Source organism: Doryrhamphus excisus, chromosome 1, assembly GCF_030265055.1.
Source record: "Doryrhamphus excisus isolate RoL2022-K1 chromosome 1, RoL_Dexc_1.0, whole genome shotgun sequence".
NCBI lineage: Eukaryota > Metazoa > Chordata > Actinopteri > Syngnathiformes > Syngnathidae > Doryrhamphus > Doryrhamphus excisus.
In genome coordinates this window covers 21562857-21579932 of record NC_080466.1, presented here as the reverse complement: position 1 = coordinate 21579932, position 17076 = coordinate 21562857, and the positions used below count along the sequence as shown (strand labels likewise).

Here is a 17076-nt window from a genome sequence, read left to right as displayed (position 1 = left end):
GATGTCCCCTGTATGTCAATAGGGCACTTTTTCATGCTGACAAATTTGCCAAATTTGATTATAGTTGGTTTATTTTAATGTGAAATTGAAGGCTTTTTTATACTTTTGTTTGAACAGCGCAGTATTAAACAGTTTGGTCATATATTGTGCTATGTTCTGGCAAAAGCACGAAACTGACTCATATAAACATGTTCATGTAAGTTGGCAAGAGACAGGAGGGTCCATCCTCTTTTTTTTTTAAGGATGATCCAGCTGAGTAAACTAATTAATGTCCTCAGTGAAGACTTCATGGCTGGCCTCCCCCCCAGCCGTAATCCTTTAATTGATGCAGCCGTGCCGCCTGAGAGGCACAGGTCTTAATTGAAAAGTCTGACAAAATGACAGAGATGGTATAAATCTGACTTCTGATGAGCGGTTATTAGGAACCGAAGCCATACTCGTCACATTCTTACATATCGAGTCCCACTAAAAGTCATCTCTTTTTTTTATGTAATGACTGAATAAAACTGATCGACATCTAAATATGAAGCAGAGCGACATTTTCCAAAAAGACCGCATGATTACCAGATTAGATCCAAATGTCCTTTTATCTCCATCAGTCACAGCAGTCTGCCTCTTCATTGAGACACCTTTGGAATCGTTTTAGTGGAGCTGAAATAGTTCTCCTCACAGCCATTTTTGTGCATCTCATTGCGCAAGAAAAGTGTCTGAACTGCACATTCATGCACACTGCAGGTGATTTATGGCGGCTTATTTCTGGATTTTACTGAGTAATGGCGGTCAGGCTGCCAGTTAACGGAGAAGAAATGTAAAGGTGTTTTGAGTGTGTTTGGTCTTTCCTCTATTTCTTCCATCAGACTTGGTAATAGAGTCTTTCTGTCTTCTGTCATGAGGAGACAGAGACAAATGTTAGACTTGATTTAGTATTGGATGCAGGCCTAGGCCAAAATTGACTAGATTAGATGCCTCAGGTGAGCGGTACAGTCGGGTGGTGATGTGGTCTGCATGGGGAGATCCAATACTTTGATCAAAACGAAGATGCTTGAGAGAGGCTTCTGTTTTGGGTTGTGGCTTCTTTTTTTTTTAACAAAGAACTGACATTTGTTGGGGGGTTTTGGAGCTTTGAGCTTTTTTTTTTGAGGATGTCTTTGTGGAACTTAAAAGAACTTATGTTCAAGTCTTCAAAACTAGAAGAAAAAAGCAAAAGGCGAAGAAAATTTCATCTAGTTTAAAAGGAAACATTAGCCCTTCTATATACCATATTTTCCGGTCTACAAGTCGCACTTTTTTTCATAGGTTGGCTGTTCCTGCGACTTATACTCTAAAGCAGGGGTGCTCATTAAGTCGATCGCGATCTACCGGTCGATCGCGGAGGTGGTACTGGTCGATCGCTGGTCGATCGCGGCGTGACATTAAAAAAATATCATCCTCGCATTAATGCCGTCACTTGATTGATATACAGGGCAGCCATTCAGATGACAACTGAATGTTGCCCTTCGGGCGACCAATCAAATCAAACAACGTCTCTAAGTGCAGCAGAACTTACGATGTCAGCCTATCATCCATCCCCGTTACTTGATTGACATACAGGACAACCAGTCAGATGACAACTGAATTTTGACCTTTAGGTCACCGCTCATGCGTAAACAGCGATGCAAAGTGCTAAGCTAGTCGGCGAATTGCGTCAGATTTCAAGCCCTCGCTAAAGTTTATGGTCACTAAAATGAGTGAAGGAGCTGGACCAAGTAAAAAGGCAAAAACATATCACTTCCATACGGAATGGGAGGTGGACTTTTTTTCACAATGTCTTTTTCGAAGTGCGTTTGCCTCATATGCCATTCTACCATCGCAGTACCAAAGAAGGGAAATGTGGAGTAATGTGGAGGTAATTACAAAAAATGTTAATATTATAACATTTAACACATATTAATTATGTGTGTTTTGCAATATTGGCTCATTTGGTTATGTAAGGTACATCAACATACATTGTACGTACAAATAATCCTCAATACATTTGAAAATAAATAGATGTTTTGCATTTTTGTAGTGGGTAGATCATTTTGACTCGGTCATTTTAAAAGTAGCTCGCATGCTGAAAAAGTGTGAGCACCCCTGCTCTAGAGCGACTTATAAATGAAAAAACTGTTTATGTTACATAAACACTGGACACCTTTTGTGTTCATGTTTATTTTTTGTGTAGCTGAATAACCATTGCGTTAGCATATCTTACATCTATTCAGCCTGTTCTCTATTCTTTTATTAATGTTAGAACTTGCCTTCCAAGATGACATAATGTCTGTTTTGGTCAAGTAGTTTGTAAAAATAAATTACCCGCAAAAAATGCGACTTATGTATGTTTTTTTTCTACCTAATTATGCATTTTTGGCCTTGTGCGACTTATATTCCGGAGCGACTTATAGTCCAGAAAATATGATATTTGACTTGCAGGGAAACGCTTAGCGCGCAAACCTCACAGCTAGGAGACCAGGGTTCAATTCCACCCTCGGCCATCTCTGTGTGGAGTTTGCATGTTCTCCCCATGCATGCGTGGGTTTTCTCCGGGTACTCCGGTTTCCTCCCACATTCTAAAAACATGCTAGGTTAATTGGCGACTCCAAATTGTCCATAGGTATGAATGTGAGTGTGAATGGTTGTTTGTCTATATGTGTCCTGTGATTGGCTGGCGACCAGTCCAGGGTGTACCCCGCCTCTCAGCAGCACCCCAAACGACTCTCGTGAGGCCAAGCGGTAGAAAATGAATGAATGAATGAAGGGAAACACTTAACCTAAAAGTAGAATTACTGCCACAGGGTTTTATTTTTATTGTATTTTATATTACACATATTCTTTCAATGTTTGTACTGTTGTTCCTATGGAACATAGAAAAGCTTCCAAGTATAGTACACACTGTTTTCCACCGTATAACCATCCAAAATGAAATGCAGGAACACATTTTTGGCAAATATTGGCAACCAATGTTTGTTATTGCATCCAAGGGTAGGTTCATTGTTAGCTTTGTGTCTTGAGTGTCCCAGTTGTGGAAATGAGAGGGAAATAGACTTCTTGAACAATAGTAAAATCAAGGAAATGACAGCCACACGTGGCGCTCTCTTCAGCGGTCCATTGAAAAAGAGAGTAGTGAGTCATCATCATTGAACTGTTCTTGTAAAGAACCAATTCTTTGATTAATCTTTGATCGCTTCCCTTCATCCCGACATGTTTGCTCCAAATTTGGCGTCCTTAGCTGAACATATTCCAGGAGCATCTGCTTGGCTTTTTAGAGGGGCTTTATAGATGAAATATGCGGGGGTGAGGGTGCAAATAAACCGGATGAAAGATTTTCATGGAGGCACTTTGCCTGAAACATTTCACCACAACCTTCATTTCATCACCCCCGCCTCACCATACTACATGTGTGTGTGTGTGTGTGTGTGTGTGTGTGTGTGTGTGTGTGACGGAACCGAGGTGCATAAATCACCAGACAGCCATGGTCATGACTCATGAGTCAGAGTTATTCTGAGGCTTCTGGAGTTATTCTGTCAAACTTCCAAAAAGGAACAGGAAGAGGTGAAGGGGAAGGTACAGTACGCTTGTGTATGTGAAGAAGAGATGGAATACTTGGATGAATATGAAAGAACGAAGAGCTTGGTGAATGGAATTATAATGAGCTCATCCCAAATGGTATTTCATTCTAGAAAGTTGTATGAGTTCACTGAAATATTTGTAAATATTGAGATAGTAGCCTATGCAGTTTTACAGCGCCGGTATATTGGTCTGCTTTCTAGCACCATTACATTCTGGTATGAACCACAACCATAATAATAATAATAATAATAAGCTTTTGTTTGTTTGTCGGCTGCATGGTCAAAAGTGTTTAGCGTGCAGGCCACACAGCTCAGAGACCTGGGTTTGATTCCCCCATCTGGCATCTCTGTGTGGAGTTTGTATGTTAGATAGATAGATAGATAGATAGATAGATAGATAGATAGATAGATAGATAGATAGATAGACTCCCTTTATTGTCATTGCACAAAAACACAGTAGTGAAATTGCCAACGAAATGTCGTTGCCTGGCTCCCATATAATAACAGACACAAAAGAAGATAAGTAATAATAAATAATAATAATAATAATGTGGAGAATAAATAGATAGAATAGACACCAAATATGAACAACATAATGTAAAGTGCAGCATGAACAGTAAATTGCCCAAATAATTTCAATAATTAAAATAAATAATAATAATGTAAGTAAAGGTAGAGGGGCTTATTTGGCATTGAGCAGTCTGATGGCCAGGGGGAAGTAGCTGTCTCTGAACCTGGTCGTCCTACAGCGGATGCTGCAGAGCCTTCTCCCCGATGCCAGGCGAGAGAACAGTCCATGCTGGGGGTGTGTGGGGTCAGAGCAGATCCGATGGGCTCTAGATACACACCGGCTGTTTGCTATGTCCTTAATGGGGGGGGGGGCTGGGTCCCGATGATCTTCTCCGCTGTCCTCACCACTCTCTGCAGTAACGTCCAGTCCGAGGCCTTGCAGCTCCCAGACCAGACGGAGATGCAGTTGGTCAGCAGGCTCTCGATGGTCCCTCTGTAGAAGGTGGTATGGATAGGAGGGGAGAGGGAGGCTCTTCTCATCCGCCGCAGGAAGTGCAGTCGCTGCTGTGCCTTCTTCGCCAGAGCGGCGGTGTGGGGTGACCAGCCGAGGTTGTCCGTGATATGCACCCCCAAGTACTTGGTTGTGTTCACAACTTCTACGGCTGTGTCGTTGATGCTGAGTGGAGTGTGGCTGGGTCTGGATCTCCTGAAGTCGACGATGATCTCCTTTGTTTTGTCAACGTTCTGGACCAGGTTGTTCGCCTTGCACCAATCCACAAGGTGTCGCACTTCCTCCCTGTAAGCCAGTTCGTTGTTGTCCTGAATGAGGCCCACAACTGTTGTGTCGTCCGCGTACTTCAGGATATGGTTGCTGCTGTACTTGGGGCGACAGTCATGGGTCATTAGGGTAAACAACAGGGGGCTCAGAACACATCCCTGGGGTGAGCCGGTGTTCAGGGAGATGACACTGGATGTGTTGTCGCCCACTCTGACATACTGGGTTCTATCTGTGAGGAAGTCAAGCAGCCAGTTGCACAGGGAGGTCTTGAGGCCCAGCGGCTCCAACTTGCGTACCAGGTCCTGGGGGATGATCGTGTTGGATGCTGAGCTGAAGTCTAGGAACAGCATCCGTACATGGGTGTTTTTCTTCTCCAGGTGCTCCAGGCTCAGGTGGAGAGCAGTGGAGATGGCGTCTTCAGTGGAGCGGTTTGGCTGGTACGCATGTACGCTGGTACATGTTCTCCCTATGCGTGGCTTTTCTCGGGTTTTCTCATTTTTATGTTAGCTGATTCTCAGCAGATTATGACATAACAATCATGTTAATTTACACAAGACTGCCACAAGACACCACAGTTTCTCTACCCATGACTTGAAAGCTCACATGGGCAAAGATCTGCCGTTGTTTTTTTGTTTCTCACATGTGACCTACACAAAATGACATATATAAATAACATAACTGTCATGTCTCAACCAAAAGCAAAGCAGAGCTGCAATGCTGTCGGGTGCACAGATCATCACACATCATTACATGACCACCCTTCCTCAGAGGGCATCAGACCAAAGTGGATTTGATTTACTATTGTTAGTAGTTCCTTTTGGGGTTCCAGACCTTGGCCGGGAGTGCGGAGGAGCTCCGTCTGTTGATCTAAGGCTCTGGGCTATTTTTTTTTTTTTTTCATTTTTATTTCTACATGCATCAAGCTGTTCTTACTAAACACTTTTCTCTGTCTTTACTCAGTCACTTAACTCATGTCTGAATACTACTGTGGAAGAGGGGGTGGCGGAGTTAATGGCTCATTTGCATGCGACAAGACAGCCCCGGCACAAAGAAACAGCAGCATAAACAGGGATGTTTAGTTGTTAGGTGCTGTCATTCTTCAATCATGAGTGTATTTTGACCGATGCATGTCATCCACATGTCATGAAGGGAATAAAAGCATAGTATGTCTCCTTTGATGGAAATGTATCTATATTGTACAGCTCACAAACCTTTCCCCCCTCAATGTTTACAACAAGAATCCTGCTGTACATTATGACATTTTACTGACTAGTTTGCGTCTGCTCTGTGCTTCTGCTTCTGTTTTTTTTTGTGTAGGCTGTGTGTATGTGACATGGACAGACTGGGACGGAATGAATTCATCGGCGAGGTGAGAGTGGCTCTGAAGAAGCTCAGAGAGGGAGAGAACAAACGCTACAATATGGGTTTAGAGAGAATTGCACATGTATGTACGCTCAGCATGCATGCATTACTGTGTGTTGTATTTACCTCCATTCAAATGGAAGCTCACGTACTGTGTATGACACGTTCTCCAAACCTGACAAGGGAGTCCAGATTTAAAATTGACATACACTCAAAAGGGTAAAACACGTAAAAAGCTAGCTGAACAATGTTAATGAGAAATAGTGCAGAATATCTTGCACTCACAAAACATTTGTGTCAGTGATAACTAATTGCAATGCTTTGTAGATATCAATACATAATTAACATAAGTCATTTATCCCCATAACGACACCCAAACAGAAGGCGTTCAAGGCGCTTCACAGTTCATATCAGAGCCACTCGATTAAATCACCAACCAAACGTTATCCAAGATTAATTTTAGCATCATGAATGACATCAGGGATGCAGGTTTGAAGAATATATCATATACAAGATCCTAGCTTTATAAGGACCACTGTATGTACAGATATACGGAATTGGATACTGTTTTGGAGCAAAACAGAAGAAAAAGCTGTCAGTGTGCTGCAGTGCCGGTCTGCAAATCAAAGCGGAAACAGTAATCACTGTAAAATGATCATTCCTGAACACAGTGTCCATTAAAGCTAGGCACCATTAAAGGCAGAATTTATATTATTACTGTGAGACTGAATATAATGTTTCGCGATCATCACTTTGTGTTCATGTTCCTGTTATTCCAGAATAAAGAATCGAACAATCAAGCTGTGGAGCAGGGAGCGCTTACTGCAGAGGAGGAGGTACAAACGTTATCTTTTTATCAAATGCCATTCTCGCTCACATCTTTTCATCCTTGCATAAGAAAGCTGCATGCCAGAGAAACTATGTGCACCCCATTTTAGGATCAATGTGTGATTTAGAATGTATCAGTCCAGTATGGATCTATTCTGGTTGTTATCTAATCCCTTCTCATGATTTTAGAGACAAAGGCTAATAGCTTTTGGCACCAAGAGTCAGTAGAGGAGTCATGTTGCTAAGCCCAGACAGGGCTTTTAAGCATACACTTGCATTTGAAATACTTTCATACAACATACAGTAAAGTCTCGTTATATCGATATCGGTTATAACGAATTACTGCTTATTACAACACTATTTTCATTTCCCGGCAAATTTCTAGTCTTTTATGATATAATTAGTTCCGTTAGTACGATACCCGGTTATTATGATAATCCGGTTACTACGATGCCCTTTTCATCTCCCGCCAGCCAATTTGGTCTGCTTATATCGATACAAAAGCAGCTTAAATCAATCTTTGCTTAAGGATTTCAATACCAAAAAAGAACACGGCGAACGGCTGCTTCCAGTCAACTTTATTTTTCACACTTCCACCACCAGAGCGCAGCACACACACCGATTCCCGCACTTCCTGGTTCACAGGTCATGCTCAACCCGCCCCACATAGCTGGCCAAACACATGCCTGCAACAGAAGAACCAACTGACATAGCATACACACCTATTCCAACGAAGACACAAGCGTACAAATACATGTATTTAATTGTGTTGTATTCAGATATCTTTTTATTCTATACACACGAGAGAAACCACAAACGCAGTTGGTTCTTCTGTTCTTCTGTGGGGCGGGTTGAGCATGACCTGTGAACCAGGAAGTGCGGGAATCGGTGTGTGTGCTGCGCTCTGGTGGTGGAAGTGTGAAAAATAAAGTTGACTGGAAGCAGCCGTTCGCCGTGTTCTTTTTTGGTATTGAAATCCTTAAGCAAAGATTGATTTAAGCTGCCCGACATTGTTCTATACTATAGAACAATGTCGAGTGCATTATTGCCCACTTTTAATGCAGTTCGGCGCAGGATCGGATATATCGACAGTCCGGTTATATCGATATTTTTTCCGACTCCCGATAATATCGATATAACGAGACTTTACTGTATTCTTAATGCTACATAGGAAACTGTAATTGTAAATCCTCTCTGGTAGAAGTGTCAACTCTCTTCTCTAAAAGATGTGTGTTGTCTGTGGGCAGCGTGGTCGTATCCTGGTGTCACTGTGCTATAACACAGAGAAGGGCTGCCTGCTGGTTGGAATCATACGCTGCGCCCATCTGGCCGCCATGGACTCGAACGGCTACTCTGACCCCTTTGTCAAAATGTGAGTCACATCAGCATCTGAAACCTGGTTTTCCCTAATGAACTTCATATGTTGACAGTCAGAAATGGTCCTATTGTAGTGTCTGCAGTGTCTTGCATTATCATGTTTTCATCTGAACGTTATCACACTTCAAAAAGGCTCTTTACAAAACTGTTGTGGTTGCTGATATTCATGACTTATTTTAACATACAGGTTAAGGGGTGGGCTGCATGACGACCGGGTTTTCTCCGGGTACTCCGGTTTCCTCCCACATTCCAAAAACATGCTAGGTTAATTGGCGACTCCAAATTGTCCATAGGTATGAATGTGAGTGTGAATGGTTGTTTGTCTATATGTGCCCTGTGATTGGCTGGCGACCAGTCCAGGGTGTACCCCGCCTTTCGCCCGAAGACAGCTGGAATAGGCTCCAGCACCCCAGGGACCCTAGTGAGGATAAGCGGTAGAAAATAAATGAAGGTTAAGGGGTTACAGTAGGGTAGCATGTGTTTATTTTTCCACTCAGTCAGCTCAATTAGGATTGTACTAGAACAGTTTGGTAGTGATGCATACCAACACTCGACACTGGTGCCGATGTAAATGGTAGTAATTTGACCAAAAGACTAGTAGTAGGTATCGGTCCCTCATTTTGGTGCTAAATTGATGCAGACTCGGCCACCTGTTTGTTGCAGGTGGCATGCTTGAAGGGTACTTCAAAAACACTGTTTTTAACCTTTACTGCCGACGTTAACTAACATTCATTCATTCATTTTCTACCGCTTTTTCATTGCATCAGCTTGTGGTATTCGTATTTGTTATCAATATTTCAGTGTTTTGTTGGAACTGTGATGCATTCTAATGGTCACCTTTGTTGTACTTCACTTTTTATTGTATTATTTCAATAACATTTAAGTTCCTGCAGCGCATTCTCCCATAATTGTGGCTACTTCAGTTTTTTTTTTTTTACATTCCCGCTAACTGCCCCTCATCCTAGCGGTGTTTTGACTGCCTGCTCTACACGCAACGTTGGTTGTGAATCCTCTGCGATGTCCCTTCTGCAACCCAGAACCTAATTATGCTCCAAAATGTGCTGCTTTGTGGACTTGTCATTGTGTGTAGACGCCCTGCAGCAGGTAGCCTTGTGCTTCCATGTACAGCAGGAAAAAAAGTTTAGGTTTTTGTTTTTTTTTTTGATAAACTCGACAGTGAATTTGTAAAAGTGACCACTGCAATGATTATTGGAGTTATGAGTTATATTTTTTGACAATAAAGTCATCCCCAAAACGGCGACGCTACAAAATAAGTTTGGGAACCAATTTAAAAAATAAGACGCTTGATTATCTAAAAAAAATAAACCAATTGGTCGTTCATTATTTAGCGAAATATTTTATTTTCATTCATTCATTCATTCATTTTAAACCGCTTATTCTCACTAGGGTTGCGGGCGTGCTGGAGCCTATCCCAGCTGTCTTCGGGCAAGAGGCGGGGTACACCCTGGACTGGTGGCCAGCCAATCACAGGGCACATATAGACAAACAACCATTCACACTCACATTCATACCTATGGACAATTTGGAGTGGCCAATTAACCTAGCATGTTTTTGGAATGTGGGAGGAAACCGGAGTACCCGGAGAAACGTTAACTAACAGTACTAGTGCCCTAATTCCAATGCAGTAAGCTTGTACGTGTTTCTCCATCATTATCCACACCAACACACAACACTTCCTCATTATCCACCAACGGCGAGTGAGGTGCGTTCACAAACACCAGAACTCAACATTGAACATCAACATTACGACAAAGCACATCACCAGAACGCTGTATCAATAATCAATTGTAGAATATGTCTGTATTTATGTAAATATCAGCATAAATGCACTTAAAGTGATGTAATTTTTTTTTTTTTTTTTTCATATAGATTTTTTGTTGGCACGTCGTAAAAAAAGAGCCACTCAATAACCAACCAATAAATCACCAACCAAACGTTATCCAAGATTAATTTTAGCATCATTAATTACAACCTCACTTTTTGGACCATCTTGCGAGTTACATTGATCTAAATTCAACTGAGAACATTTGGAAATGAATGGTAAGGGAAGTTTACAAAAATGGACATCAGTTCCAGACAGCAGATGCCCTCCCTCCTTGAAGTCATCTTCACCCCCTGAAGCAACATTTTCCCCACCCCTGCTGTCCATTTCATGAATAGTTTGCTTGTCCATAAAGATATCTGCTGGGAAAACATTGCATTTTTGACAAGGATGACTCGCCTCTGTTAGTCACAGTTAAGCTCGTTATTCAGTATATTCAGTCTAAAATGGAGAAGCGATGTATTGTTAGTACAAAAGGATCACTGTATTCTACCACTGAACATCTAGGGAAAAAAGTGAAGAAATAATCCTTCCTATCTCTATGGGCCAGCTTCCCATGTTGCATTTTATTTGCATTGAATCTAAAGAATGGTTTCAATGGTTTTCCATGTGACAGCACTGTTGTCGGTGTTGCAGTCAACTGTTTTGGAAACCTGGAAATTGGAATTCCCTCGTCTGAGCTACACTGGAAACTGTGCAAAATTGGATTTAGTACAGCGCAGACTGAAACACTGCTGCACCCCCAATCCTTCTAACAAAAAAAAAAGAAAAGTCTGGCTGCCTTTTTCAAATGACGTAAATGATTCAAACGACACAGTTTGTTTGGTTTTCAAAAAGTTGTTCTTTTCTGTCACTTGTTTGATTATTATGCACCTCAGGATTGCAAAGAAAATTGTTTCTGATAGCTGTTTTTTTACTGCTGACATAAGCATATGGTGGATCATGTTTTGCACCACCTTGCTGTGTCTCGCATCTTTTACTTCGCTCTGATTCCGTTGCTGCGGTGACAGCCCCCAGTACATGTCATGCATCGGCTGTCAGTCACTGGCTGGCTAGGTGCAAGGAGATGCTGGAGGAGAGAGATACTGCACCACCTGTACATCTTGACTCAGAATTTACACTGATGATGACTGCCAACGCCTCTGGCAACCCGTCCAGTGTCTCTTTACTGGAGCGTGTATGCCCCTCAACCTTGTCGTGATTAAGATCTCGCTGTGAACGACTGCTTTCTTTGTCTGAAAGACTTCTGGGTCGCAATAATTATCTCTCCAAAAGAGTTCATGTAAACTTTCTGTTCTATTCAGCAAGGTTTGCTGTCAAACTGGGGCAAGAGATAAAAATATTGTAGATGAATAACTTTCACTTTTGAAAAGATGAACCCTTTGGTGCTGGTAGAGTTCATTTGGGGATTTCTATTATTCAAATGGACCATTTAGTTCCACATAATTCCTGTGGAAGTTCATACAAATAAAGTTTAGTCAATTATCTGTGCAGACAAGAAATAGTGGGATTTTGGAACTGCAGTCCACACATAAGTCACACCGGATTATAAGGCATATCGTCCATTTTTAAAGGACTAATGCTGCCAACATCGGTATTGGTTGATATCGGTACCAGTGATGATTGCTGAACCAGTGGTTCTCTAATGGTTTGGCATACGGGACCCACTATCACCCTCAATGACAAGCTACAACCTAAATTATGGAACTCAAACTCAATATCTTCTATGAAAAGTCTGCACCTTGTGGTGGCATAGCAAACGGAGAGCACAGACCAAGAACATGAGGTGCATTTGTGGACATCAGGTCATTACTACTTTTTTGGGGGGCTCAGGCAAAGAACCACGACCCACCCGTTGGTTATTGGTAAAAGGAAAAAAAAAATATACAAAACATGAAGAATGGACGGCTGCGCGGTGACCTAGTGCTTATCGCACAGACCCGAGACCCGAGTTCAATTCCACCCTCGGCCAAGAATCTCTGTGTGGAGTTTGCATGTTCTCCCCGTGCATGCGTGGGTTTTCTCCGGGTACTCCGGTTTCCTCCCACATTCCAAAAACATGCTAGGTTAATTGGCCACTCCAAATTGTCCATAGGTATGAATGTGAGTGTGAATGGTTGTTTGCGACCCTCGTGAGGATAAGTGGTAATGAAAATGAATGAAGAATGGACCCCTTTTATAGTAGATACAACTCACAAATGTTCATTAATCGGTCTCATTTTACTATAAGGTACAATAACATACAGTAGTGTTACCTATGAATCAACTCTAAAAGCTTTCTGTCCAGCTCCCCTTCCTATCTCCTCCATTCTGCTCAGATATGTTTTTTTTTATCTTTTGTGGCTTTTTGTTTTGTTATTACTCATTATTTTCTGGTCATTATTTAGTAGCTTTACAGCAATACTTTCTTCTGAAACTCCACTGTAAATTTCGGCTTTACGGATGCTACATTTGCTATGCACATAGTGTATGGTCGGAGTAAAGACACTGAACTACGACACATTCCCCCTTGCAGTCATAGATGCCCCCCATCGAAATCACAAAATGATGTCTTTGAACAGTTTTATATAGAACAGTGATCTGGGTAGAATGGCGGAAATGCCAGATTTTACGGGCAGGGTAAAATGCTCCCCCGGAGGTGCTCATTTATAGCGTGGAATTGTTAGGTTATCTCGTGGAGGCGTAGTATTTAATTAATTACATCGTTTTTTGTCTTCTTACTAGCATCTTGCAGCCCGACATGGGAAAAAAGTCCAAATACAAGACATCTGTGAAGAAAAAGACTCTCAACCCTGAATTCAATGAGGTATTACTTTTTCATTGTTCCTAATAAACACGTATAAATCAATAATGGAACAGACAAATGATGTGTAGTTAAGAGATGCGCGCTGAAATGCTTCACGGTCTGCTCACCTTGAGGAAGTTACTGATTTGACCGGTTTGTTTGGTTGCGTCTTCACAGGAGTTCTCCTACGAGGTGACTCTGGACCAGCTCGCTAAGAAAACCCTGGAGATCTCTGTGTGGGACTACGACCTGGGAATGAGTAACGACTTCATAGGTACACTGTCAGACTACTATGATGGGCAGGGAGAAGGAAGAAAGCAGCAGTAAGAAACGGAAAACTGAAAAATGAGGCCAAGCGTGGGTGGAGAGAGAGGGGGAAAAAAGACTTGAGACTAAAATGCTGGTAGACAAGAGTTAATTGTGATGCAGGAGGACACCGCATAGGAGAGATGGGACATAAAAAGGAAATGAGAGGCTTAAGAAATCAAATGTTTTTCTGCTGTGCAGTGTTGATGGTTTCAGCTTATAAGGTTACTAAACAGCTTTAGGATGACCTACTATCTACATCCTGGAGATGAAGTACATATAGGGTGTGGGGAGCGGGGGGTAGTATGGATGGATGAGAAAGCAGCAGGGCGGTACAAGGAGAAACGATTACCTCTCCAGTGAGCTTGAAGGTGCTCAGATCAGAGCCTTTACATGTTGGCGGTGCGTGGGGAGGGAGGGACTCGCCGCAGAGATAACCGAGTGAATTATTATTCCCCGTTGGACAAACGACCATCAGTTTAACAGCCCCCAGATAGCAAACGTTTCTGAGAGCGTCATCATTGCAGGTTTAGCAACAGCAGAATGCCGGTTAGGTTTAAAAGAATGGATCTAGTGCAAGACAAAAATGACTTGATGGAGATGCCCGGTGGTTGACTGTTAATAGCAGGCTAACTGGCCTGATATCCCGTTTGAGGAATAGTTCTTAAATGTAATTGACTACTTTCATCGACTACTACTATTCAATTAATCATTTTTTTCCATTTAAGAATATACATATCTTCTCATTTTCAGCCTCTTAAATGTCCATATTGTTTTCATTTGAAGAATAGTTCTTAAATGTAATCGACTACTTTGGTATTCAATTACCGTATTTTCCGGACTATAAGTCGCACTTGGCTGTTCCTGCGACTTATACTCCAGAGCGACTTCATTCATTCATTCATTCATTTTCTACCGCTTTTCCTCACGATGGTCGCGGGGGGTGCTGGAGCCTATCGCAGCTGTCTTCGGGCGTGAGGCGGGGTACACCCTGGACTGGTGGCCAGCCAATCACAGGGCACATATAGACAAACAACCATTCACACTCACATTCATACCTATGGACAATTTGGAGTGGCCAATTAACCTAGCATGTTTTTGGAATGGGGGAGGAAACCGGAGTACCCGGAGAAAACCCACGCATGCACGGGGAGAACATGCAAACTCCACACAGAGATGGCAGAGGGTGGAATTGAACCCAGGTCTCCTAGCTGTGTGGCCTGCGTGCTAACCACTCACACACCATGCGGCCCAAGTACAAAACAGTTAAGTACATATTATATGGGGGCCATACATCCATAGTCCGTTGTATTTTTATACTTTGACACGAGGCATTTAAAAATGGATCAACCTGCGGGTTCGGAACCCCCTGGTTTAGAGTCTCTAATGCAATTGGAAGTTTTTGGACTGTTGGGTGTACCTGAGAAGAGATATGACCGCAACATCATGCTACATCATACAACAACATCATGCTAACTTCTTGTTGAGGAATTAAAACGGGGAGAACATGCAAACTCCACACAGAGATGGCCGAGGGTGGAATTGAACCCTGGTCTCCTAGCTGTGAGGTCTGCGCGCTAACCACTAGACCGTGCCCAAAGCGACTTATAAATAAAAAAACTGTTTATGTTACATAAACACTGGACACCTTTTCTGTTCATGTTTATTTTGTGTGTAGCTGAATAACCATTGTGTTAGCACATCTTACACCTATTCAGCCTGTTCTCAATTTTTTTTTTGTTAGAACTTGCCTTCCAAGAGGACGTAATGTCTGTTTTGGTCAAGTAGTTTGGAAAATAAATTACCCGCAAAAAATGCGACTTATACTCCAGTGCGACTTATGTATGTTTTTTTCTACCAAATGATGCATTTTTGGCCTTGTGCGACTTATGCTCAGGAGCGAGATATAGTCCAGAAAATACTAATCATTTTTTTCCATTTAAGAATATGCATATCTTCTCATTTTCAGCCTCTTAAATGTCCATATTGTTTTAATTTCCTTTGTCATCCATGAAAGCAGACCCATTCCTTATCTTTGTGTTTCGGTCAAAACAAGATATTCACACATCACATCAGCCTGGACTGACAACGTCTTTTCTGATATGTTGTGGATCAAACCACTGCCTATTTTTGGTTCATATTGATTTGGTCCATCTAGGGCCAAACCAATTACTACATTAATGGAAACAAGAAGCTCCAGATGAATCGACTAAGAAAATAATCATTAAAGCAAAAAGGAAAAACGGTTCATCCAAACAGAGACGTGAACTTTAGACCCTCTGATTAAAAGTCTGCTTCTCTACCAACTGAGCTATCCTGAATCTTTTGGAATTCCTGATATCCCTCCTCCCTGAAAATCTGACTTTCTGGTGCTGATTTTGTGGACTTTTATGTCGGTTATTTCTATCACCATAGAATAAAAATGGCTTCATTTTGCCTTTGACATAACAAAAGTTATTGTAACCCTTTTTTTTTAAACTGTCGCACCTCACTGGAATTCTGAACTTCCCGGGGGTGCAGCTTTATACCTCAAATAGTATAACCCGTGGTGGAGAGCAGTGGCCGGATTTATTTATCAATATAAACCACTGTATTAGTTGCTGGCACCAGCATCATTCAAGCATGGCTAAATACACTAACACTAACCTGCCAACCTTGAAGACATTATTGGGGAAATCCACGCTGAAACATTTTCAGGTCAAAACGGCAAAATGTTTGATAGTTTCAGCCTCTGGTCCACATAGAAATGGCATTCAGGGTGACTTGAAACAGTATTTTCCAGGGTGGGAAAATCTGAAAACACTTGTTGATCCATCCATTTTCTATTCCGCTTATTCTCACGAGGGTCGCGGGTATGCTGGAGCCTATCCCAGCTGTCTTCGGGCGAGAGGCGGGGTACACCCTGGACTGGTGGCCAGCCAATCACAGGGCACATATAGACAAACAACCATTCACACTCACATTCATACCTATGGACAATTTGGAGACGCCAATTAACCTAGCGTGTTTTTGGAATGTGGGGAACCGAACCCAGGTCTACTGGCTGTGTGGCATCACCACTCAACCACCGTGCAACATAATATCTGAATATTTTTGACTCACTAGTTTTAAGATGAAGGATTTTGAGGGCATTGAAGCTACTGCAAAAAGATGATCCTCATCATCAAGAGAAATATCTCACAAAGATAAGATCCCAGAATAGTTGTATGTGTAATGTGTTTCTAATTAAATTGGGAAGAGAGGCTGTATGAATTGTATGGATTACATCAGGGGTGCTCATTAAGTCGATCGCGAGCTACCGGTCGATCGCGGAGGTGGTACTGGTCGATCGCTGGTCAATCGCGGCGTGACATTAAAAAAATATCATCCTAGCATCAATGCCGTCACTTGATTGATATACAGGGCAGCCATTCAGATGACAACTGAATGTTGCCCTTCGGGCGACCAATCAAATCAAACAACGTCTCTAAGTGCAGCAGAACTTACGATGTCAGCCTATCATCCATCCCCGTTACTTGATTGACATACAGGACAACCAGTCAGATGACAACTGAATTTTGACCTTTAGGTCACCGCTCATGCGTAAACAACGATGCAAAGTGCTAAGCTAGTCGGCGAATTGCGAGATTTTAAGCCCTCGCTAAAGTTTATGGTCACTAAAATGAGTGAAGGAGCTGGACCAAGTAAAAAGGCAAAAACTGGA

The 17076-nt window shown here is 42.1% G+C and overlaps 1 protein-coding gene across 3 annotated transcripts in view; it reads left to right on the top strand.

The window, feature by feature from the left end:
• The window catches only part of doc2d (double C2-like domains, delta), a 68633-nt gene that overhangs the window by 47017 nt on the left and 4540 nt on the right, over positions 1–17076 (top strand). For 2 of the 3 annotated variants that reach the window (XM_058065458.1, XM_058065448.1), the window contains 5 exons: positions 6190–6316; positions 7014–7070; positions 8310–8434; positions 13007–13088; positions 13245–13341. In XM_058065458.1, coding sequence (XP_057921441.1) covers positions 6190–6316; positions 7014–7070; positions 8310–8434; positions 13007–13088; positions 13245–13341 — 488 coding nt within the window. The remainder of the gene's footprint in view (positions 1–6189; positions 6317–7013; positions 7071–8309; positions 8435–13006; positions 13089–13244; positions 13342–17076) is intronic. The other variant, XM_058065468.1, reaches the window with a different exon arrangement.